Source organism: Anarrhichthys ocellatus, unplaced genomic scaffold (genome assembly GCF_004355925.1).
Source record: "Anarrhichthys ocellatus isolate YVR2014 unplaced genomic scaffold, GSC_Weel_1.0 scaffold183, whole genome shotgun sequence".
NCBI classification, from domain to species: domain Eukaryota; kingdom Metazoa; phylum Chordata; class Actinopteri; order Perciformes; family Anarhichadidae; genus Anarrhichthys; species Anarrhichthys ocellatus.
Genome location: NW_022280213.1, coordinates 20,452 through 45,719, shown reverse-complemented (window position 1 = coordinate 45,719; position 25,268 = coordinate 20,452). Strand labels below are relative to the sequence as shown.

At 42.8% G+C, this 25,268-nt stretch overlaps 2 protein-coding genes across 2 annotated transcripts in view; both read right to left on the bottom strand.

The window, feature by feature from the left end:
* Positions 1 to 5,066, bottom strand: part of LOC116400590 (venom phosphodiesterase 1) — a 30,164-nt gene extending 25,098 nt beyond the window's left edge. The window contains exon 1 of the mRNA XM_031878503.1: positions 1,699 to 5,066. Within this exon, the coding sequence (XP_031734363.1) occupies positions 1,699 to 1,746 (48 nt within the window). The 5' untranslated portion in view covers positions 1,747 to 5,066. The remainder of the gene's footprint in view (positions 1 to 1,698) is intronic.
* A 98-nt stretch (positions 5,067 to 5,164) lies between these two features.
* enpp2l (ectonucleotide pyrophosphatase/phosphodiesterase 2-like) overlaps positions 5,165 to 25,268 on the bottom strand; it is a 32,104-nt gene continuing 12,000 nt past the window's right edge. Inside the window, exons 13-25 of the mRNA XM_031878504.1 lie at positions 24,764 to 24,889; positions 24,650 to 24,681; positions 24,379 to 24,506; positions 23,994 to 24,072; positions 23,149 to 23,236; positions 22,887 to 23,059; positions 22,472 to 22,532; positions 21,635 to 21,774; positions 20,754 to 20,895; positions 19,938 to 20,015; positions 18,777 to 18,909; positions 17,635 to 17,788; positions 5,165 to 5,745 (exon numbers count right to left, since the gene is read on the bottom strand). Coding sequence (XP_031734364.1) covers positions 5,575 to 5,745; positions 17,635 to 17,788; positions 18,777 to 18,909; positions 19,938 to 20,015; positions 20,754 to 20,895; positions 21,635 to 21,774; positions 22,472 to 22,532; positions 22,887 to 23,059; positions 23,149 to 23,236; positions 23,994 to 24,072; positions 24,379 to 24,506; positions 24,650 to 24,681; positions 24,764 to 24,889 — 1,505 coding nt within the window. The 3' untranslated portion in view covers positions 5,165 to 5,574. The remainder of the gene's footprint in view (positions 5,746 to 17,634; positions 17,789 to 18,776; positions 18,910 to 19,937; positions 20,016 to 20,753; positions 20,896 to 21,634; positions 21,775 to 22,471; positions 22,533 to 22,886; positions 23,060 to 23,148; positions 23,237 to 23,993; positions 24,073 to 24,378; positions 24,507 to 24,649; positions 24,682 to 24,763; positions 24,890 to 25,268) is intronic.

The window sequence follows — 25,268 nt, the reverse complement described above, 5'->3', positions numbered from 1 at the left end:
TCCTCTGCAGAGGAGGCAGCGCCTGAGGACCTAGGGGGAGGCTCACCCATATCCCTGGGAGAGGTCGCTGAGGTAGTTAAAAAGCTCCTTGGTGGCAAGGCGCGGGGGTGGATGAGATCCACCCTGAGATGCTGAAGGCGCTGGACATGGTTGGGCTGTCCTGGCTGACATGCCTCTTCAATGTCGCATGGGGGTCGGGATCAGTGCCCATGGAATGGCAGACCGGGGTGGTGGTTCCCATCTTCAAAAAGGGGGACCGGAGAGTGTGCTCGAATTACCGGGGTATTTTGCGGATTCCATTGCGGATTCTGTCCCGGCCGTGGAACAGTGGACCAGCTCTTTACCCTCGCAAGACTACTGGAGGGGTTCTGGGAGTTTGCCCAACCAGTCTACATGTGCTTTGTGGACTTGGAGAAGGCTTTCGACTGGGTCCCTCGGGGGGTCTTGTGGGGGGTGCTGCGGGCGATCCGGTCTCTGTACGACTGCAGTAGGAGCTGTGTCCGCATTCTCGGCAATAAGTCAGACACGTTCCCGGTGGGTGTTGGCCTCCACCAGGGCTGCCCTTTGTCACCAGTCCTGTTCGTGATTTTCATGGACAGGATATCTAGGCGCAGCCTGGGGGCTGAGAACGTCAGTCTCGGGGGTCTCGGGATCGCCTCTCTGCTATTTGCAGATGATGTGGTCCTGTTAGCCTCCTCGGATCGTGACCTCCAGCATTCACTGGGGCGGTTTGCAGCCGAGTGTGAAGCGGCGGGGATGAGAGTTAGCACCTCCAAATCTGAGGCCATGGTTCTCTGCCGGAAACCGGTGGATTGCTCCCTCCAGGTGGGGACGGAGTGCCTACCTCAAGCGAAGGAGTTCAAGTATCTCGGGGTCTTGTTCACGAGTGAGGGTAAGATGGAGCGGGAGATCGACAGACGGATCGGTGCAGCTGCAGCAGTAAAGCAGGCGCTGCACCGGACCGTCTTGGTGAAGAAGGAGCTGAGCCGGAAGGCAAAGCTCTCAATTTACCACTCGGTCTACGTTCCTACCCTCACCTATGGTCACGAACTCTGGGTTGTGACCGAAAGGACAAGGTCGCGGCTACAAGCGGCCGAAATGAGTTTCCTCCGTAGGGTGGCCGGGCTCAGCCTTAGAGATAGGGTAAGAAGCTCGGTCATCAGGAGGGAGCTTGGAGTAGAGCCGCTACTCCTTCGCGTCGAAAGGAGTCAGCTGAGGTGGTTTGGGCATCTAATTAGGATGCCTCCTGGACGCCTCCCACTGGAGGTTTTCCAGGCACGTCCAACTGGGAAGAGACCCCGGGGAAGACCCAGAACACGCTGGAGAGATTACATCTCCCAGCTGGCCTGGGAACGCCTCGGGATCCCCCAGAATGAGCTGGAACATGTTGGCGGTGAGAGGGAGGTCTGGGTCGGCCTGCTTGACCTGCTGCCACCTCGACCCGACCCCGGATAAGCGGTGGGAAATGGATGGATGGATGGATGGATGACAGAGTATTTTATCCGTATTGCCCACTCCTACTGTAAATAGCTTATCATTTCCCAAATGACAAATTAAAGACAACCACAGCCAGTTATGTATTCTAGTCACTGCCCTGCACTACCTGCATATTACTGTAAGAGCTACATAATGCTATATATTCCTCATGCTATGTTGTTATATTTAAACCATCAATTCAGAACCAAAGCCGATACTCACAATAATCTTCTTTTTCTGCAACTCCTTCACAAAATCCATCGCTCCCATGAAGGTGGTGGCAGTCACACACGCTCACAGACAGACAGGCAGAGGGGAACACATGCCTCCACTTAGTATCCCGGCAGTGACCTCTGGACTATAGCTGTGAACAACAGATAAGTAACTGATTGATGGGAACGCCGAGATGAACGTTTCTGTGTTTTCAGGTCCGTCAAACAACAGATGACGATGCTTTCTTGACTTTTTAACTCCAGAAACTCAGCTGGTGCAGGCGAGATGAGAAGGTAGCAAGTGTTGACCTGGAACATACTCAACAAACAGCCACCAGAGAGAGATTCAAGCTGCCAATGAGAGACAGTCAAAATGCTGTGAATATCAACAAGAGCTGATGATGTGGAAACATTGATTGGTTTATTACACAGGTGTAAAGATTAACTGTAGCTGATAATGGACTATTAATGATGCTGAGATGATGGGAAACGTTGACTGCCAGTAACTGTGCACTCGCTGTATCAGAGAGGATCGGATGGTACCATTTATCATGGTAAATGATGGTAACAGATGGTACCATTTACCTCTGATGAATCATTGATTCATCAGAAGCCTTGAGCTCATGACAAACTTCTTCATAAACCTATGGCCCGGACTGCAATAAAGTGGAGTAATAAACTGTATGTAAGAAGTGGACGTAGTCACAGGGACATCACCGTTGGTTTGTGGACTTTTTGAAGCCTTGAGTTTAAGCATTTTGGCCGTCGCCATCTTATGTTTTTTGCAACCAGAGGTGACACGAGAGGGTGAGAGAGAAGTACAGCTCTGAACAAGACTTTTTTATGCAACAAAAAATGTTACAATTACCTTCATGAACTGAAATGTTGTGTTTAAATATGCAAATGAGGCATTATCTAATAGTACCTCTTGGTGAATTTAGGAGACATCTACAGACGCAAATAGGCAAAGTAATAAAAGAACACCTCCATGTGTTTCGGATCTTTTCTTTTTACGAGTCTGAAAGAAGAACCATGTTTTTGATTGTAGAGTTTCGCCATTGAAAACAATGTCAGCTGTTTAAAACATGAGGTCATCCGGTTGTTGTCCAACCATAGGGGCGCCCCAAATAACAATTACTCCAAAATATTTCCCACATGTATTAAATGGGGCCTATTTTCCTGGCGTTCCTTAGATTCATTTGGGAAGGTTGAAAACACTATTCCGGTCTTTGGGGAATAACTCACAACATCTTTTTAAGAAACGCAGTTTTTCCTTTAAGTGTCGTTTCCCTGTGAGGTTATGATTGGCGGTGGAGTTGGCTGCGAAGCACATTCTTTATTGGTAAATATGTAATATCAATGAGGCTCCAATAAGACTCTTATCAAGCATCTCCTTGGAAGCTACTAAACCCATCTCAGGCTCTTCGATGTGACCTAAAGTTACCTATGATTTCACAATGGCATGACATTCAGTCAAGCAGAAACCACAAGAAGCAATCATTGGAAGGAGTCAAGTGTGTCGAGGTGGAGACATCAACGCCTTAAAGTGCTGATGAGGCAACGCCGCTCCTTCACAATACTCTGTTGTTTTCAACCGAGTTCAGTTTGAGCACCCACAGAAGCTTTCCAGATGTTGATGAAAGAAAGAACTTCAGTAAATCAGCAGCCAATTAAACGTCTCTGCAGCTGTAGTTTGGTTGCAGAAGCAGTAATTGTCAGTTCCAGTCAGGTTGTTTCCAGTTCTCTTTTATTTGAAAGACCACAGGAATGAACATGTCTGTGTCTACCGTTCGGCAAGCTCTCGACTCATTCTATTGATTATCTTCTGTGTTCTATTGATAACCTTGATAGCTATGTTAACTCATCAGTGAAACGTTACTACAGTTAATACCAAACATGAAAGAATACAGCTTCTGGCTGCTTTTGTATGAAGTTAAACACGTGAATGCAGGAGGTCGAATAAGGAGATGAGGTGACAAACCAATGTAAAGAGCTCCAGGTGAAGAGAAAGATGGTTTTTCCTTTAAGGTAGCATCAGCTTTGTCACCTGATCTGAGATCTGTTCCACTGGATTAATACTGTAACACGAGGTGCTATTATTATTATGATGCTACGTAATAAATATGACAAATTGTATAAAAATATACACCTCGATTATCAGCTGAGGAAATTGTTGCAGTTGGTGTGTGTGTATGTGTGTGTTTTATATGTGAGGATGTGTTCATGTGTACACTAGGGTTAGATGCCACATGTGTCCAGACATTTACGTTTGTCTTCGGCACCACTGGACGGTGTCAGCCGGCCATAACCACAGGAAGGAGCTGTCCCAGCCCCCCATTCTTGAGAGCATTTGTTATTTGACCATATGAATGTATGTGTTCATGATGCAGTGGTTGGTAGTGGTCAGTATTTTCCTCTCAGTCTGACTTTCATAAGTTCCAAAGGGCAATACAGCCATGTCTCTTAAACATGACTCCATACAACAAAACTGCATTGTTGATTACCTCTCGAGGGAAACGTGTTTTGTTGTGGGTCACGTTTGCTTCTCATGAATCACAAATAAGTCTCCTAATGAGTTCTTGGACGTCCACATGGCGAGGAGGTCGGTGTGGTGGTGGGTCATACAATCACAGGGCTTTCACCCAGAAGCTGTTTGTGTCCCTTGTGAACAAGTTCTTTTGTTGCCCGAACATAACCAAGTACTTTGTTGAGTTTCTGTTTTGTTTTGTTCAAATTTTGTAGTTTTAAGCCAAACCATGTTTATTTACTACACGTTCGTTAACCACACTGCGACCGTTTAAAAGACTTGATATGTAATTGAGAATGCAAGTTAGTTTTATGGGAACACAACTTTGTAGGACATAGGGCTGGGGCAATAGTTTATTTGTGTTATACGTTTGTATGTTAACCATTTAATCATGATATTAATAATCATAAAGGAGTTGAAGCATATCAAAGGCTCGGTCAGACACTGGTGTACACGTGTTGAGCCCTGTGTGTTGATATGAGTATATGCTGCATGTTTATATGTATTTTGCATGTTGTTTGAAAGGAAAGGTTTGACAATTTGGATGAACAAGATGTAACATAATCATAATCATCTTTAGAGGTGCTGGTAGGAACATTTTATTACCTTTGGACAGAGCCAGTCCCACCCGTTTTCAGTCTTTATGCTAAGCTACGCTAAGCTGCTGCTAACATGACAGTGGTAGCAATCAACTCATCTAAATCACATCATGAATGAGAATGTATGTCCCAAAGTGTCAAGCTATACATTTGCAGAACTATGCAGCAATGTTGCATGTTTTAGTTTTTTGAATGTGTTTTTCAGACGTTTCCGTCGTGCGTCTTCTCATTTCCACTCAGCGTGGAAGTGTAAACGACGTTACTGTAGTCTGAGTGCAGTTTGCTGTGAGAAGTCCTCACAATGATATTATAACATTGACAAAGAAAATAAGTGATTAGCTGATACAATGCAAGTTTCAAGAGTATTTTATGACGAAGAAAAGACACGTTCAAAAATGTTTAAATTCTTTAGCATGTAATGGATGGGCAGTAGGAATATAAATGCTCCTTCGTCTGTGCATGATGATGTACTTCATAAACTGTATTTATGAAATGTGTAATGGCAGCTGTCGAGAAAGTCTCCCATCCTGCATCATTCTTCTGCTAGCTTTCTCACCCTCAGATTTCTTGTGACAGTATTGAATATTTGTAATCTTCCAAACTACTTCCTGCCAAACCGTTCCGTTTGTTAAAAATTGTGATCCCTTTTCCGAGCACTTCTCGGTCAGTTCCTCAGGCTGTCCAGCGAGTATGCAGTGAGAATGCAGGACTTCTACAAAAGGCCTACATCCTGTATGTGTGTGTCTGTCTCTCTGTGTTTCTAGTCGTCACTCTCGAAGGTGTGCAGGTAGGTTTTGAGGTTCAGCATGCTGTTAAAGGTTAGGTTGGTAGACCGGTAGAGGTCCAGGCCCGTCAGGATCTCCACGTCTCGGACTCGGGCTGTGTGAAGCTTGAGCAGGTCTTCGACCCACTGCGACTCACCCTCTCCACTCTGCAGAGACACAGAGGGAAGTGGTTATTCACTGTGGATTCAGCGATCAACCATTCTTATTTAAAGTTCACGTTTCCATAATTGTTTGCAGCTTTCATGTAGCAATGAATGTAAACATGAGGAATAGAATGAATGTAAACAATGCAGTAATGATTCATTATTATATCAAACTTTTAATCTAGAAAATGTGGACATATTCTGTTCACCGCTATAGCTTCTCAACCGTGCAAAATGCAGATATGAAACTCTACTGGTGTATAGTGGAGATCAAAACGAAGGCTGAGTTAAAAGATGAGTGTGGTTCGAGCAAAGCACCGGGAATGGGGCGGGGGGGGTAGGAAGTCACATGATTTAAAACCTTGTCCCGGTGGTCTCTCTGGGCAAATTTGGCCGTCACAGTCGGAAAAAAAGGTTCACATATTACCACAACTTCATAGTTGAACCACCAACAGATTCTGACTGAACTGACAGCTCCCTTCAGTGCAAAACACTGCGACTATGTCAAGTTCAGTCGTGTCGTTGGGCCCACATAGTACGAGCAGACACCAGTAACATAAGGAGGTAGGTACGGTGCGACAGCCGATATGTGCAAACGTAGTAGAAGCGCTCTCTTCCAGGGGCACCAACGTTCATCATTCCTCGGAAAAAAGGATAGTGAGGTGTCTTCATGTGCCACAAGTTCCCACTGTGTTTCAACATTTATTCTCCAGATGCACAGTCCTCTACTTCTGAACCACTCTGCCCTCAGGCTGGAACTAACAGCTGCTCTTCTGTTTTGGAGTGAACAATACTTTCGCCTGCTGATTCACAAGTTATTGAATTTCCCAGGTAAAACATCCGAAGATGGGACCTTTGGAAAGAGGCAGGCGAGCCCGATCTTTATGCTAAGCTAGGCCAACTGGCTTTAGCTTCATATTTTACAGACAGACGTAAGAGTAGCAGGCCTGTCTATCCTCTCATCCCACCAAAACAAAAATACCATTTCTTTCCACGTGGAACACATTTTTTGTGTTGGTTTTCTTCTTGATGTGTTCGCGATTGAAGTTATCGTCAATAACCAAATCCACCTTGTTTCAATGCAGTCAAATCACGCAATGTTCTGCATGATGCACGGCGGCGACAGCTGAGGAAGACAAGAGCCAACGAGACATCACGTTCCAGCAAAGGCAAGAAGCAACACGATCGTGACACATCAGTAAATCTTGGCAAGCCGGCCTTCTTACCCGGCGCTCGGCGAGTACTTGCAATAAATAAACTTTGTCATGTTTAGGTTTTTTTCTATGCACCACTGAGATGGAAACAGACGTAATAAATGATTGTAACTGTTCTGCACCACCTCAAGCTCAAACGATGAATGAGTGATGACGTATCAAGTCAAATGACAAGGCGAGGGTTCATAACAGGTTGTTCAGTTCACACAGTGGTTAGAACAAAAGGCCGTGGCCTTCAGTCAATAAGCAGTCACAAGATCAACATGGAGTGACAGCAAGCTCAGGCCAAATGTCAACGTGTGATGGTCCTGATATCAGAACAGTTCTTAGGGAAATAACACTTTCGTCTATATCTGCTGTAAAATATTCCATTTGGATCTTTTATGACAAAAAAACAATGAAGCTGGAAACATGTTGCACATGTGGTGTTTTTGGTATATTGTTATTACGCTGCATGATTGGTCTTGACATGAAAATTGCCTTCATAATTCAATACGCCTCTTTTAATTCTGACCATCTGCAGCAGCCATGCTGAAATGCTCTATAGAGTAAATATTGATTTGGTGATAAACAAAAGGAGGAATTTCCAGTTCTGAGAAACACTTTATCCGTGTGGTGAATGTATTTGTGTATCAGCTCTCTCAGTAAAGCTCCTCACATCAGGAGCCTCAAACAAAGTCTCACATGAAGGTAAAATACGAAGGAACTGCAATAAGTCGTAGACTTTAAAGTAAACCTCCCGGCAGAGAGTATGTCGTTCAACACATTCGCACTGGCAGGAAGACATGACATTTGTTTATGATGTTAAAAATAAAGCTGTTGTGTGCAGCACAAACTCCCACGTCTCTCTCCGGGGCTGCAGACCTGATTGGAGAGTAATCAGCGGTATATGGGACACACCTGGACACACCTGGACCCCGTGTGCACAGAAGAGAGGCAGCAGTGCTTTGGTGGCAGATCTCCTCCCCACACATCGCTGTGCGTTGTGTCTTTTTGCTTCTTTTCTTTTGTTATTACAGCACAACACCCACGCAGCACATTTTACCTGATCCACTCCATCCACTACTGACCTTACAGATTCCTCACAACTATTTATTTGCCTCGTTTTGATCATTTGTTTTGTTATGGATACCCATGTGTCCAGTATAAGAGCTGGGCATTGACACTGCAGTGTGAAGCATTATCATCATCTTATCATGAGTGAACTAACCCCTCTGTGTGAACCTTCAGCACACAGAGAGGAATGAACGAGTGAAGTTTGGTGAATGTAAGAGCTGCTGAAGTGGAGATTTATCATCAGAGTCTGAGAACAAACTCATTTAGAGGAAACGTCCTTTAAAGAGACGTTTAGTTCCATTACAGACATTTAGAGACTCTACAGGTGAACACATGAACTCATAGATATCACCATGAGACTTCACCACTTCATCACTCACATTAAGAAGACTCTACAGGTGAAAATAAAAACACCTAAATGTGTATTTTGGATGTTTTCTTTCCACTATATGAAAGAAGACGTGTTACAGAAGCAGAATATTAACCAGTAAATGAAAATAACAAAGTATTTGCCTTTGTGGTGTCTCGCCTTAAAAACAAGTTGTGAACTTTACGGTTACGCCCAGAAACCGTAAATGTTACATCGAGAGGAACAGGAAATCTCAAAACAGCTTCTGGAAACACGCACACAGACATGGAGACACTTAGACCAGATCGATCACGTCTGTTTATATATTTTTCTCCATTAGCATCAATGTAATGTTGTGGTGTTCATCTCTTAAATAATACAGAAAGGGAATGTTCACGTAAAAGCCTTTGCTTCCAATTACTGCTTTTACGTCAAAGCACCAGTAATAGCTGATGCAGAATGCTGGGAGTGTTCCCTCACTGTGATGGAGGATCCATCTAGACTTTCAGTTTGACTACTATCATCAACAGCTGTTCTTACCGACCACACAACGCAAAGATACAAAATGACTTCAATGGAAACAGAAAGTCTGCACTTTGAAAGCTGAGAAGAAAAAGAGCGCAAAAAAAATCAATTGATAGAATGCAATGTAGTCAAAAAGGTAGCTGTAGAACGCATGAACACAATGAATGTGTCTGCACCTCTAAAGCTCTCCAGAGACGAGACATTCGTTTTTGTTTGTTTTTTGAAGGTGGGGGATTTTAAGCTTTTGTTCGAGGGCATCGGTAGAGAAAAGACTGAAAAGACGTGTTTAGACTCTCCTCTTTATCCTCTTTATCCTCTTTATCCCACATTCAGCAGCTCAATGGGCTCAGCGATGGAGAAACGACCTCTGTGATGCTGCTGAAAGCACTCGTCCGCCCACTGACGACTTCACCCTGATTGTTTCCAGGATGACAAAGCAGATCTTGAGATAATGAGGTGGCGTGAGAGCAAACAGAGACAAACAATTGGGCCGAAACCAGATAACTTCAGTGGGGCGTTTCATCGAGGAGAAGGAAAAAGAGTGAATGCTGCTCTATTCAGACTCTTTGTACGTCACACCTGCTCCCTCAGACTTTGAGCTGCTTTAACTCTGACGTGGGACTCCTGGCTACAGATCACATCTGTTCAGATGGTGCACAAAGAGTTCGGTTGTCAAATTCACAAACGTAACGTGAGGCATGAAATAAGCTTCATGTTCTGTCTTGACACACCTCGGCTTCCACGGTTAGCAGTGTATAGCGATGGATAGCGATTGCTAATTAGCACTAAACACAAAGTACAGCTGAGGCCGATGGGAATGTCATTACTTTTGCAGGACAACTGGAAAGACAAGAATTTATCAAACTTAAGTATTTCACCATCTTTTTCTAAACCTAACTTAGTTGTTTCCTGTGAAGACAGAAGTTTATTTTGAAAAGATTGTACGCATGTAACAAGCAGAATTTGACACGTGTTGCTGACTTTCATGGGAAAACGCACAAAAATGAAGTAAGTTTTTCGTAAGACATCATACGAAACGTTGTGTGACTTGAGTAGTTCCATTTCATGCTACTTTATTACATCTCAGAGGTGAATATTGTACTTTGTTCTAAATTTGTCTTTAGTTTCTTTTCACATGACAGTCTTTCAGCCGCTTCCTGTTCAGGTAAAACCACGACTCTCCAGATGTGTTGATGTTGAATGTTTGTGATGACCGGAAGGATGAAGTGTTTCCTTTATGTGTTGAGGAAATCCTCCTACTTCTTCAGATCAATAAACCTTTTAAAAAGCCTCTTGGATCAGCTGGAAAATTCATCGTCAAAGAGCTGAAAACACTTTTTAGAGGTACGTGTTTCTCACAGGACAGAGACGCTACGAACATCTGCTGATCTTATAGAATATGATGCTGTAGATTAAACTAGTTCAACACATGCAAGCAGCAGTAATATTAATCCAGAATCACCAAATATAACAGTACAACTCTGACAGGGAACATTTTTACTGCACTATAAATACTTTTACTTGTCATACTTGTAAATTGAGTTGATAAGCTACTTTTACTTTAACATGGCTTTGAATGCAGTACTTGTGCTTGTAGTAGAGAGTTTTCACAGCGTGGTATTAGTACTTTTACTACAATATTTGTTGGTGGACATAAGTGAGGGACCGACTAACTGACTGTCGGATAACTTTTCTGTAACCTGAAGCTGAAATCTGAAATGCCAAAAAAGTATTTTGATATTTGATAATTTTGATATTCTCATTTTCATTCATAATTAAAATAGCTTATTTATTTATTTACTTTCCAGGACTTTCTACACCTTGCATGACTAAATGTGGCAAAAATATGTTTTTTAAGTTTTTTGTATGGTTAAATAAATAATGAAAAAATAAATACATTTTTAAAGTATTATAACAAATACATATTACCGTACATATAATCAATTTAAGATCTCTAGATTGAGAAATGAGCACATTTGTGTGTCTCATCTGATCAATAATGTCCTGTTATCTTTCTTCTTTCTTCTGTTTGTTTGTTTTAACTACATTTGATTTGTACAGTTGTAAACTGTATTTCATCTTTTTTCATGCAATATCCAAAATAAATTGTAAAATTTCATAAACCAGGAAGTTATTAACAAATATTCTGTTATAATTTTTAATATTTCAATCACTTTCCTTCGTGATGGAAAACTTTCATGACATGTTTTGCTTTTCTTTTTGTTTTTCTTTAGATTTGGTGATTCACCTTTACACACACGGTAAACTGTCTGCACGCCACCGGGAGTGGAAAAAACAAAGAGCTGGCAGCATTTCATGTGTGTGAGACAGACAGGCAGGCAGGCAGGCAGGCAGGCAGACAGGCAGGCAGGCAGGCAGGCAGGCAGACAGGCAGGCAGGCAGGCAGACAGGCAGGCAGGCAGGCAGACAGGCAGACAGGCAGGCAGACAGACAGGCAGGCAGGCAGACAGACAGGCAGACAGGCAGACAGGCAGGCAGACAGACAGGCAGACAGGCAGACAGGCAGGCAGGCAGGCAGGCAGACAGACAGGCAGGCAGACAGGCAGACAGGCAGGCAGGCAGACAGGCAGGCAGACAGACAGGCAGGCAGGCAGACAGGCAGGCAGGCAGGCAGGCAGGCAGACAGGCAGGCAGGCAGGCAGACATGCAGGCAGACAGACAGGCAGGCAGGCAGGCAGACAGACAGGCAGGCAGACAGGCAGAGGGTCATCATGTCCTCCTTTTACACTCATGTCTGGAACAGCTGATATGAAACGATTGTGCTCAGAGAAACAGCTGTTGCTTGTTTGTTGCTGATTGATCCTGCAGACGTCTCACCGCTCAACAATGATTCATGAGGAGGTATTTGAAGAAGAAAAATTACTTTTCATATTGTTTTTACGTAATAAAACGTTTTTGAAGGTTACAAGTGGATGACTCGGAACTAGTTAAAACCACACAGTTTGTAACTGTCATCATTATGTTTCTTTTAAGGCGATTTTAAGTGTTTTTTCATGCTTTTCAGGGACTCCTTGACTGGTGGAAGACCTCACTCTTTGGAAAAACATCATCATCTTCTTCCATTATTGTTCTTTGACTTCTTGGAAAGTCATTTTGTAAACAGAGAACTTTCTGTGGAGCTCATTACATTAAAACACCCTGACAGCTGTGCTGTGAGAGCAACCTGGCAGGAAATCAGCCGCATGATCATCACGACCTCAGGACGGATTCTGACAGATTCCCCAGAGCCTCATGCAGACTTCCTGGCAACATGTTCACTTCCAAACTAAAGCGGCTTCCAGTTCCGAAGAACGCCGCAGGAAAACACTTGTGTGACACGTTCATTGTCGAGAGGAGGATTGTTGTTGTCGGGGAGTTGAGGGAGAGTTTAGCAATTCAGCCCATTGAGGGACGAATGTGACGTCCCTGAGATGTCAAACAGCCGATTAAATATGAGCTCTGCTCTCCAGTGACTTCTCTCTCTCACTTCCATCAGATGCATCCTTTAGAGTTCCTTCTGCGAGCTAATAAAGGGGCCGGTATCTCTTGACACAAACCTTTCTGTCAGCTTTAATCTTTAATCTTTCTCACCAAGTACTTCAATTCAGAAATATCCCTGGACCCACACACAGTGTGTATTTTATTATCTACACACGTGTTACCTGTCTAGAGTTGTCCTACGATGTAACGAGTGCAGCACTCACACATGTGAGGTGCTTGTACTTCATGTTACTTTATACTGTAGTTGTTGTATTTGTTACTGCACTACATTTATCTGACAGCTTTAGTTGATTTTCAGATTAGGATTTTGAACATGTGATTTATCTTATCAAGTATAATGTCAAAGATTAAACTCTCCATCAGTATTTAAAACAATGAGGAAAAAGCTCCACCGTGACCAACTACAAGCAGTAAAATGTGATTTACACTTTAATGCTCCAGTGACAATAATCCAACTAAATCATTCATAAAAGTGTCATAATCACAGAGGTCCGTTTGTTGTGCTTCATGAATCCTTTTACTTTTTAAACTTTATGTATATTTTACTAATACTAATACACTAATATTTTCAAACAGGACTTTAACTTGTAGTGAAGTATTTCCACAGTGTGGTATTAGTACCTGTACTGAAAATCATACCATACAACCAAACTGAGCTTCATTCATTGCTTCATTCATTGCTTCATTGCGTCATTGCTTCATTCATTGCTTCATTGCTTCATTCATTGCTTCATTGCTTCATTCATTGCTTCATTGCTTCATTGCTTCATAGTCACTTTACACACAGACCTGCTACAGTTTGTCAGCAATCCAATCCTGCAGTTTAAGAATGACTTGAGGCAGAGGCGGCTGCTCTGAACTCTGTGCCATTAAACCTGTTCGACCTACGATGCCCTCAGGTGGCAGTGCAGTGGAGTGATACATCTACAGGTCAAAGCAGCTTTTATATAATAAGCTTTTAATTTTAAAGACCAACTCATCACTTAACAAGAAAAATGACTGTACAGCAACATTATGCAAAGTTCCTTTGAATCACCTCCACCTGTGTGATTTATGAAGAAATGTCAACTTCCAGTTTAGGAAACCTGAGCTAGTTGCAACAGTCAGACACTTAAAGACATTAATCTGCCACATGCACTTTGATTTATGGCTGCACTCAGGCATGCAACATACATTAAGGGTGAAACAAGGTGACAAAGATACGAATGCACTGGTCTCTCCCTCACAAAGGCACCAATTTATGCATGAAACTATCCATCTATATTTTAGAATAAGAATAACACAAATATATGTACTTATTATCTTTATTAACTATTCTTGTCACTTAAATATGTGTGACTGCACTCTGGCAATCTTCACTACAACCCCTGTGGTGTCGAAGACGGACACAGTCCTGCTGCTGGGGACTGAAGTAGCATTCGAACTGTCGCCTTTGGTAAAGTTCTAACACCTTCTGTATTACATCGTAGGAACACTGAACAAACACTTTCCCAGAAGCGTCGATTGTGCGACGGCGTCGATTGTGTGTAAGCTTGTTAGACGTGTTTCCTATCACATGGCCTAGAGGAGTAACAGCGACACCCCGCCCTCGTCTAAAAATAATCAACTCTCTCTTTTGTTGTCGTAGCTGATCGGGGAATGAGACAGATGGGTCTTCCAGTTGCACCGTTTCATTCGCGCTCACCGTAGTGTGAGTGACTCGCTCTGTGCGTTAACCTCAGCACGTCTGGCGGAAACACCTGTGACATTAAAAAAGAACCTCACCGGATCTGCACGAATCACACAGACTCTTTGACCTTCTTTAGATTCGAAAAAAGGCCAAATTTCGCCGGATGGTTGCCAGGTTTGCATTCATCGCCTGAGGACTGGGAGGTGTTTTGTATTCCAGACAGAAAATGGAATCCCAGTGAGTCACGTGTGAAGCTCTGTGTTTACGTGGGACAGGCTGCAGCCTGCTGATGTTTTGGCAACTGTGAAGACATTCCCTTCAGAGCTGTTTCCATGATTACAGGAGAAGAGGAAACTCCTGTCAACAAAGCCATCAGTCTGCTGGATTCCATGTTTGGAAACTGCTGGTTGTCCCAGATACAATACTGTGACTTCCGGTACAAGTTTGTGATGAAAATGCAAGAAATGTTTATTTGGCAACTGTTGTGAAGGACTAGTTTATGCGAAGCGTTAACACCAATGTGTTCGTGGTTTAACTTTGGAGATGGAGTGAGGAGGCGATAGCATGAAGACTGGAGGCAGTGTAAAACCGCGAGCATGTCTAACGTAAATAGTTATTGTAATTTCCCATAAAAACACATTTGTACAACAAACAAGATCATTTGATTAATAATAAGTGAATTAGCGAGCTTAAGAGGTACTGGGAGCCATATTGGTTTTTAACTTTGGAAAGAGCAATGCTAAATGTTGCCTGCTGCTTCCAGTCTTTATGCTAAGCTAGGCTAATCGCTCTGGGCTCCAGACATGAGAGCGGTATTGACCTTTTAGTCAAGTGTCAAGCAAAGTCTTCTCAACTAGAGATGAATGTCCAAGAGAAGAACGAAGTTACATATTTGTTTTCGACAGCATTTAAATAATTATTTTATTTCAATGTGAAGCAAATCTGATCATAACCTCAGTAAACTTAAACCATCTGCATCGTGCATTACATGCACCTAACAGCTGCTGGATTGGTTTTTCTGTTCGTCTTAAATGTTTCCATGAACTAAGCTGCTTATTCCAAGGTTCTGTGGTTTCCACTTTGCCAAAACTGAAGCTCTATAAATCTGTCTGGTTTGAGCTGCGGGCAGACTGAAGTATGGGACGCAAACCAGGCAGAAACACACAGCACATGACAGGGGTTACTGTATTTAAGACTCCTCTTGTGTTCGCAACACCTCAGAATGAAGCCGGAGAGGATGTGGGAAGGTTGACGACCACATTCCAACAATATTTGAGATACATTCAGGCAGAGACGAGTGGATCATGGGAGCAGACCTGTCGCTGGAGCTGCCAGTCTTTTACTGGGAAAAACAAATCATAATAAGCATGTCAATTCTTGGCTTTGGCCAAAATGTGTTTTTGTGAAGTCACAGTGACGTTTGACCCCCAAAATCTGATCAGTTCAACCTTGAGTCCACATATAAGTTCGTGCCAAATTTGAAGAAATTCCCTCCAGACGTTTATGAGATATAACGATCACGAGCAGGAAACAGACGGACAGACAGACAGAGACGGAATACCCAAAAACAAATCGTCTTCCGCTATGGCGGACATACGTTATTTGTTCAGGGTGTTGCTGTAGATCAGGAAGATGCTTATGGAGGAATGTGAAGCCAGCAACAATGGAGGGAATGGTTAAGAAGTGTATATTTGATGGAAAGTACAACACTGCTACTTGACTGGTTCTAATACTACAGTTACCGATACTGATTAAGGAAACAACTCCTCCATGATCTCAGCTGGATATTTCCTGCCCTGCCAGATGAACTAAGGTCCCCCTTCCTTACGGTTCTTCTAATGCTTACATTGTGTTACGCTTATGCTTAATTTAAAGGACAGATATGAATATTAACATTACAGATGTTACCACAAACGTCCCATTAATTTATCCTCGCCCATCCATCTTTGGGCGAACAAAGCATGGACTCTGACCGTGACCCGGTGCATTTAACCTTTTGGCTTCTTTCAGCCACGACGACGATCTTTTCCCAAACCGTATCCAAGATGTGACGAATGTTTTTAGTTGCCTAAAACCTAAAACGTCACCATAACTGTGGCAGATCAGTGAAAACACTCACATGAACCACTTCCAGACAATCCTGCAAATAAAGGTTCCATCAGAAAGGACTCATGTGGGTTGATTCAGAAGGCAGAGACATAAATATCATGTTTAATATCTCCATCAATAACACACTAATCCTGACGCTGGCTTATAGATCTGTAAAGTAAAATAAATCCCATATGTGATGTAAAGATCTGCTCATTTTCAGCTTTTCGTTGGAGTCACACTGAGTTCAATCTCCGGTGTGATTTTGTTGTAAACACTCGGTTTATAGCGCGGCACTTGGAGCGACTCAGACTCTGAGGTGAGCCTGAAATCCTCCAGAGCTCAAGACTCCAACAGTACTGCACAGTTTGTACTCAAAAGGGAGTGTGTGTTTGGGTTTCTCTTCAGCATGAAGTGACTGATAATCGTACACGCTAACAAGAAACCAGCAGAGAAACACGTATTTACAAGGCTCTTTAAGGGCCTGTAGGGAGCAGGGACGACAGTATTGTGATTAAATGAATCCTTAACGTCTGTTCCAACCAATTCACCAGTGAGACCTCCTCTTTGTGTGTGACTCAGAGTGTGTTGTCATGGAGGAAATATCTGATGCACGTTCTCTGCAAAGTCAATTTCATGGCCACTCACAAGCCGTTTCCCAGAACTGTTTCCAGAATAAACCCAGACGAACTCGTCATGTTGCACTTTCTCTTCATGGCAAGGTGACAACATGAGCGGGGAAGCCCGCGGTGTGTGTTTGAGCTGTTACAGGCTTCACAGAGGAGTTATTCTCAGCCCAACACAGGGAAACATCTGAGCACGAATACAGCTGGAACTGAAGAAAGGGAGAGTTTGAAAACCATCAGTGAATGCATCCACTGACAAATATCGTCCAACCAAAACATAACGCTGATTTATTCGTGAAATGAGTCAAAGACATTTCAGGAATGTTTTACAAAGAAAAAGAACAATTCCAGAGAATTGTTGTCCAGTGGTAAGCACGCTGGTGAATAATGTCATGCTTCAACTTGACGTTCATTTTTTAGGTCTTAGTTTCAACAGATTATTTGTCTGTGAGTCACTGCAAGAATTTACTACAACTGTTCCTCCGGTGACGCGCTATGACTCACGATTTTACAATAACCAACATGCCGCCAACATAAACATGACTCAGTTAAAACTGATGTCCACGTGTTTATAGGCGTGCAGTCAGAAACACTAACATGACACGTGGGACTGAGAAAAGTCCCACAAATCATATAAAATTTCTTATACAATTTCCCCAAACAATTTCCAGATCAGTTTGTAGAACTGCTTGTAGCCTCACAATGATCTTTACAGAAGAACGGAGGTCAGAGAGGTGTCGGCTCTAAACACAGGAAATCTACTGACTCTTTAAAGGAGTGACAGAGAGGAGACTGTGTCTATTCTAACAGCTGCAGTGACCGCTGGGGCAGCGGCGCCCCCTGCTGGACAGCGTCTGGACTCACATTGCACGCCTCAGAGTTGTCCCGTCTATGCGCCAGCAGGAAGGAAAAGACCTGGAGCTCTCCGTCACACTCCTCCACCGTCTGGTTCAGCTCCTGGCAGCTCGTCACCACCGTGTAGAAGTGGCTGGGGACGGGAGGGCCGTCGGCCGAGAGCCTGGATGGAGGAAGGAGGTCGGATACATGAACTCCAGCTTTTTAGTTTGTTTGATTGACTCTAGAGAGAAATGTACATGAATCCACTTTCATGTTTTAGACAGTAATGCAACATGTGCCTGATAGCCTGATAGCTCAGCTGCTAATCTGCACCCAGAGTCCCAACACATAAGATTAATAAGAGCAAAGATACGTTTTTCAAGAGTAATAATAATAATAGTGACAATAACAATAAAAGAAAACAACAATACTTTGATCATACGATCTTCAGAAGCTATTTAATGAAACTACAAACAAGTTAGGCAGAAAGTTGAAGAAGCTACAGCAGTGCATTGACGCCACCGCGACGTAAAACATGTGCAATAACAAAGAGATTTACTTTTAACAATATCGTTGTTTTTTATTGTTACAAGATATATTTCATGGTACTATGTAATATATTTGTTGTTATTACTAGATTTGTAATTATTCAGTTTTAACATCTCTCGCTGTAACATGAACAGTTGGTTTGTTACTTAAATGACATCGTGAAAAATGATCATCATGTAACTCATATGGTCTAAGTTATGAGTTTATTAATGCCTGTGATGAGAAACGGAGAACAAATCATCCTTTTTAACCATAAACTATGAGACCAGATGTCATCGTTGCACTTTTTACTGAACGCATTTGTTATAACTTGTTGTTTTTAGTGTCTTTGTTTCTGTCCTTTGTGCAGTAAAACTCCCCCATGTGTCTGTTTTCTTGTGTTTCTCATGCTACACCAGAATTGCTCTCCAGGGAACAATAACGTTTTATTGAATTTGATTGAATCGTCTGAGTGGAACTTGTGAAACATTTATTGTTAAACTAGTTTTCACAAGATCGACGATGAGCCTTCAAGGTCAACTTTACTTTAAGTTTGAAATGGAAACGTTGTGTCGCAGCTTCTCTACATGTAGTCATGACGTTTCCATCTCATCTCATCGTGTGATAATATGAAGTCTTACTCTTTTATCTTCTCGGTGGTGTCTCGGAGGCCGTCGTGGTTGTAATCAAAGATCGGTCCGGCGACGACGTTGACGCCGTTGTTTTCCTCTGCGTAGCGTCTCAGCAGCGTCCCCTGCAGGAAGCTCCACAGCCCTGCGGACAGAAGGAAAAGGATCACATGCTGCAGAGCAATCTGTGAGCTTCCTTCCTAAACCTATCAACCCCACAAACATCTGGTATTAAGACATCTGGATCCAACCACATGTTAATGCAGGTGTGAATGGATGCAGGATGCAAACAAACTGAAAGAAACTTTAGTTTCTCTGAACATTTAGGAAATGTGTTCAACCATAACATAGAATTCATAGAATCAATGGGCTGATTTTCCTCGTTCAATGATATACAAAGAAAATACTGTTTATTAACACAAACTGCTGTTTCAGATGTTTTTTCACTTTTAAATAGAAAACAACCGGGATGGAAAATAATAGCAGGTCCATTATTTGGCCTAAACTAAACGTTCAGCGTTCGACTAAACGTTCAGCGTTCGGCTAAACGTTCAGCGTTCGGCTAAACGTTCAGCGTTAAGCTAAACGTTCAGCGTTAGACTAAACGTTCAGCGTTCGACTAAACGTTCAGCGTTCGGCTAAACGTTCAGCGTTAGACTAAACGTTCAGCGTTCGGCTAAACGTTCAGCGTTAAACTAAACGTTCAGCGTTCGGCTAAACGTTCAGCGTTAAGCTAAACGTTCAGCGTTAGACTAAACGTTCAGCGTTCGACTAAACGTTCAGCATTTGGCTAAACGTTCAGCGTTAAACTAAACGTTCAGCGTTCTGATGTAACCAATCGATCCCCAGTTTTAAATAAAGAAAAGCAGCACATTCTCCAGACACAGTCTGTTCACAGAGCCGACGACAGCGACGAGATATTCGTGTGCCTGCATGAGACGGCGGCTCAGAGAGAGAGAGAGTGTTTCGTCCTGATAAGTCCTCTCTGTCTGCAGAAACAATGGGTGTCATGCCGTCCTCGCTCAGACCCGACATCACCACATTTCTGTGTCTTTGTTTCGTGTGACACAGACTGAACTCCGCTGATGTGCAGGACGAGATGAGGGACACGTGAATCTGATCATCACAGGCAGCTGAACGAGGCCGAAATAAGAGATGAAGCGCGTGACTCACTCTTGAAGGCCGGGTACATGGGGACGATGTTGGTGATGAGCGAGGCGTCGTATCTGGACTCTGCAGACGAAGCCAGCTCTGTCAACGACATCACGCACAAACAAACTCTCGTTACACGTCGAAACGAGATCGCATCAAATGCCTTCATCATAGAAACATCACGCGTAGAGTAATATCAGACCTGGTTCACCGTAGAACCTGGAGATCTCATTTATCAATCATCGCATTATTATTTCATAATCACTGTACAGCCTGATCTAGTGAGACATTTGCACATATGTTTTAAAAGAAGATGAAGATGTTCACTGGTTTCTCACAATAGGAAAAAGGAGAGTTGAATAAAACCTCAACCTGACAACCAAACCAACTTATTCCCAATAAAACTGCAGTAAGACATAAATGAATATGTTGAATCAGTTCTGTTGTTTGATCAATTCTTCAAACAAAAGTGCAGCAGATATATGAATGTGTAATACATGTCGTGAACATATTTGTTTCTCTACAGATTAGAATTGATTGAGTGACAAAGAGGTTGAGTGATGTACACGGCCGACCTCGATCAATATTGTTAGTCAACTAATCAATAATTAATAACTAATTAGTCAATTTAATCGACCTGTAAAACACAAAGAATCACTCAAAAGCAACACTTTAAATCTTGTGTTTACCAGAACGGTTTTTGGGGAAATAAGTCATCCAGTATGAAAACAAGAAAAACCTAAATAAATCTTCCCGTTGTCACGTGTCTGTGTGGAATCAGCTCTGAGAGACGGTGTATCCGCTGCAGTGTTTGTGCGCGTACAGCTGCAGGTGTACCTGGAGGGAAGAGGAAGCCCGAGGTGAGGTGGTTGTTCTGGCTGTAGGTGGTGCAGCTCTGACTGTGATCAGCTGACACTCTGGAGTCGACTCGGACGCACTGAACGCCGGGGGACACCTCCGGAACGGGAGTCATGTCCTCCTGAGAGACGGAGAGAGGAGGAGAAACATATTTTACATATTTAGCTTTCATATTTAGTCTTATTTATTTAAATCTTCCTGTGCAAGAAGGTTGGATAAAGACACATCATGTCAAATGCAATCTGCAGACGAGAACTTGTATGAGAAAAAAAATAATCAGTGAGAGGGTGAAAAGGACGGTGTGGTGTTCATGCGTGACGGTGTGGTGTTCATGCGTGACGGTGTGGTGTTCATGCGTGAAGGTGTGGTGTTCATGCGTGAAGGTGTGGTGTTCATGCGTGAAGGTGTGGTGTTCATGCGTGAAGGTGTGGTGTTCATGCGTGACGGTGTGGTGTTCATGCGTGAAGGTGTGGTGTTCATGCGTGACAGTGTGGTGTTCATGCGTGACGGTGTGGTGTTCATGCGTGAAGGTGTAGTGTCAGAGACACAGAGTCTGTTTCCTCATGTTGTTGCACACGTTTGTGTTTGTGTTTGTGTTTGTGTTTGTGTTTGTGTCACGGCAGAAACCTGACGCCCAGTTTAAACGCTTTAAAAGAGGTCAGAGGAACAAATCGCTGTTTTTTAGAGGGAAAGAACCTTACTTTCACAATAAATAAATCAATGAACGGATCATAAATCGATTGAAGGAAGCTAGGAAATTGTTTGCTTTGGAATGGAATTTGCAGTAAAATAACGTGTGTTTAACTGTAAAAAAACAAAAACATTTCAGTTTGTAGAGAAGCATGAAACACAAACTGTACCTGTCGTGGCAGCGTGAACGCTGTCCACAGAGGCATGGCCAGCTCTCTGCTGTAGCCGCTGATGAACTCCACGTGATGAAGCAAACTGTACTGAGTGTCAAACATCACGGCTGGACGACCAAACGGGAGGTGGGTGCTGTCTGCACACACACACACACACACACACACACACACACACACACACAGTCAGTTTCAGAAAAGAGGCCAAAATGCATTCATCTTAAATCTCAGATCTTTCTTCTTAGTTTTGCGGTGAAAACTTAATGACTCAGTTATTTTATTTCTGTCCCTATAAATTGTTTCCTCATATTATCTTCAAAGTGAGTCATATATGTATAACAACTATACACAGAACATAGTATAATGTACATTAAAAGTACTTTTATATACTTGTATCTTCTTTTTTGTGTCCCCAGTGTAAAGTAATCATTTTCTACAAGAACTGAAAGTAATTTATCGTCCAAGTTAAACTCTCTCTCTGTTTCATATTTATATTACTGTGTGTCCCTGAAGTTATTTCCCCCCTTTGTCAGTTAGTATTTTCTCGCCCTCCAAAAAAAAAAAGGCTGCAATTCCATTGAGACCATTTTCAGGAAGTGAAAGTATTTTCACAAGAAAGAAGGTCCAAAAAATAGACGTTTTTGTGTAGACGGTTAAAGAGGTAAATCTGGACCACTCACGTAGCTAAGGCTAAGTTAGCTCAACATTTCCCACCTTGTTAGACCATTATAAACCAGTGCTCACACAGCTGATCAGTGGTCTCTTGTGGCTCTTACAGCACTAGTGGATGACTGTTATTCATCCTTGAAGAGAGACTGACGTGTGACAGAAACTTACTGTAACTGTAGATTCCACCTGAAGCAGGACTGAAGGCTTCAATGTTCTCCTCCACTTTGTTCTGTAACAAACAAAAAGCACAGAAGTCAGCTTGTTTTGAGGGTTTCTGCCCTCTGGAGCAACGCGGCTTTGTCGTGTAACAAGGCTTTTAAATAGAGTTCTGCATCTCACTGGTTACCTCCACAAGAAGTTGAAATAATCTTTGTGCCAAACAAACGTTCATGATTATATGACTTATATGATTTTTTAAAAGTGTGAATACAATCAGCAGAAGTAAAAAGCTAACGTTAGTCTATAAAGGAACTCCACCAAATGCATTGAAAGAAAATTGACTTCAAGACGAGGGAACAGGAAGTGTTAGGACTCATTTATGCAGAGTCAGAAATATCTTCTAATGACGTCAGCGTCCTCTGACCTCATCATCACAGCTGCAGCCCAGGTCGTGGGTCACGACGGCGTCAGAGTCGGACGCCGGTGATGGTGATGTCACTTCCTCTGGCATGCTGGGCTGGTACGGAGGATCTTTCAGCATGTCGTTCAAGCTGCCGTACGTCCCGTTGTTTGGAGCCGGCTTCAGCCCCAACAAGTCTGAGAGGGAGAGAGAGACGACAGAGCCTCTAGGTGAGTCACTGGGCAGACAATGAACCCATCGAAAAGGCAAATAATAACATGCTCACCACACATGACGTTGTATAATTCTATATTTTCAAACTCCGGCACTCTTTTCTGGAACTTGAAGCTCGGTCCATGACCCATGAAAATGGTCTGTGCGAAGAAAACCAGACATTAAACCCACAGAAATATATAATCAGTGGAAAACCTGCATTCAAGTTAAAACAGTTTCATGCCTTTAGTTCTTAGTATTTGGGGAGTTCAATCACAGCAACATCAGAGGGTATCAGGCATCAGGTGTAACCTCAGAGGAGTAGCACAGCAACGTATTTTACAAAACGTTACTCCTCTGTTTCTGCTCGTTACATGCATTCAGTCTTTTCAAAATAAACTTCCGTCTTCACAGGAAACAACTTAGTTAAGCCAACAAAACTACTTAGTTAGGTTTCAGAAAAGATTGCCGTTCATAACTACGGAAGCGCCGTTACTGAAGTACGCGAGTTACGTGACAAATAAATCAAAGCTGACGAATGCTGAACGGCCTGATTACAGCAAAGTATCCTCAGACAACGGTTTGTGCGATATCTTCAGAAAGTTTTTCTCATCATGTCCTGTAACAAGAGCGATCAATTCAATTTATTCGTATGACCCCGTATCACAAATCACATATTTGTCTCAGCGGGAGTTAAAGTCTGTACGGCGTACGACATCTTCTGTCCTGAGACCCTTGCATCTAAAAACAAAAAGCAGCAAAACGTCTTAAAAATGTTGTGGTGTCGGTTAAAATAAGTCACAAAAGTAAAATTATAATTTATATAATATATAATATATAATTATATTACATAACAGTCTGTACTACAGCAGAGAAGAAGAGGTGTAAAGTTAAAGAGACTTTAACACTACACAGTACCCTCATGCTGGTGATCTTGTTGTCAAAGCCGTGGTCACCAAAGAAACCGCACCGGGTCCTCAGTTTTTCCGGCATTTTCCTAAAACAAAAAACAAGAATATTGTGTTCTTTCAGTAATGGAACGCTTCTGCAGCCTGTAAATAAAAAATATCAAAACTAAAAACGGAAAAATACAGTTTGACATAATGACTCGCAAATGTTAAATTCTGTCAGTGGATGAAAGTCTGCCGTGTATGTTCATGTCGTCAAAAGCCTCTCAGGTCTTCTCGGGATGCAGGTTCATGACACTTCAGCATTGGCTTCACTTATCAGAAGTGGAGGTTGCAGCCTGATTGGTATTAAATCATCACCTTTAGCAGAACTGAATCAGTGCGTAAAAGGTTACCTGGCGATGTGCCACTTCCTCTCCAACAGGAGGTGGACGTCCTCGATCCTGCGGTTGTTGGCGTAGTGAAGCCTCTTGGGTAAATGCTGCTTTAGGTACGGTTTGAAGTGCTGAGTCGGCATTTTACACTGAAACAACAAATACAGAGGTGACCTGACCTCTCTCTCTCTCTCTCTCTCTCTCTCTGAAGAAATTACAGGAACAGTAACAGAAATTACAGGAACAACTTTAAGTTCGCGTCTTTGTTGTGATTGTGGGTTATCGGACTTACCGTGAGGTTTGCAACCACAACTTTTGGGTCATCTGTAAAATAAAATATGTCAAAATGAAGCCTTTCTTTTTTCTTTTTACAATCTGATTCAGTCTCGTGTCAGTGTCATCTCACATGTGGTGGATCTGGGGTCTCGGGGTCGTATCCGGCCCAGCGAGCCGGGGATCAGCGTTATCTCGTCTATGTTGAGCGGGTAGCTGCTGAGAAACTCTGTCCGATCACAGTGGGCCTCCTCCATACCTGAGACATGATTTCTGTAGTTATTGTCAAAAGGTTCAGTTCACCTAAAAGTATCACACGTTACATCTTCCATTTCTGTTCATGCTGATAGTTTAGTTTTTATGTACCATGAGTTTGACATATTTGCCTCTGAAACTTGTGCAGCCACGGAAAATATAGACTGTATATAAGAAGTGGACGTATTCATCGTGACGTCACTCGTTGGTTTGTGGACTAGAGTTTTGAAGCCTCAAATTCGCCGATTTGGCCGTCGCCATCTTGGCTTTTTGCAACCAGTGAACAGAAGTTACCATATTTGGACTGAAGAGTAGTGATGTAGAGGAACCGTATAGGTCTCTGGTAGAGACCTGTCAATCACAGTGTAGCCCCGCCCTAAAGC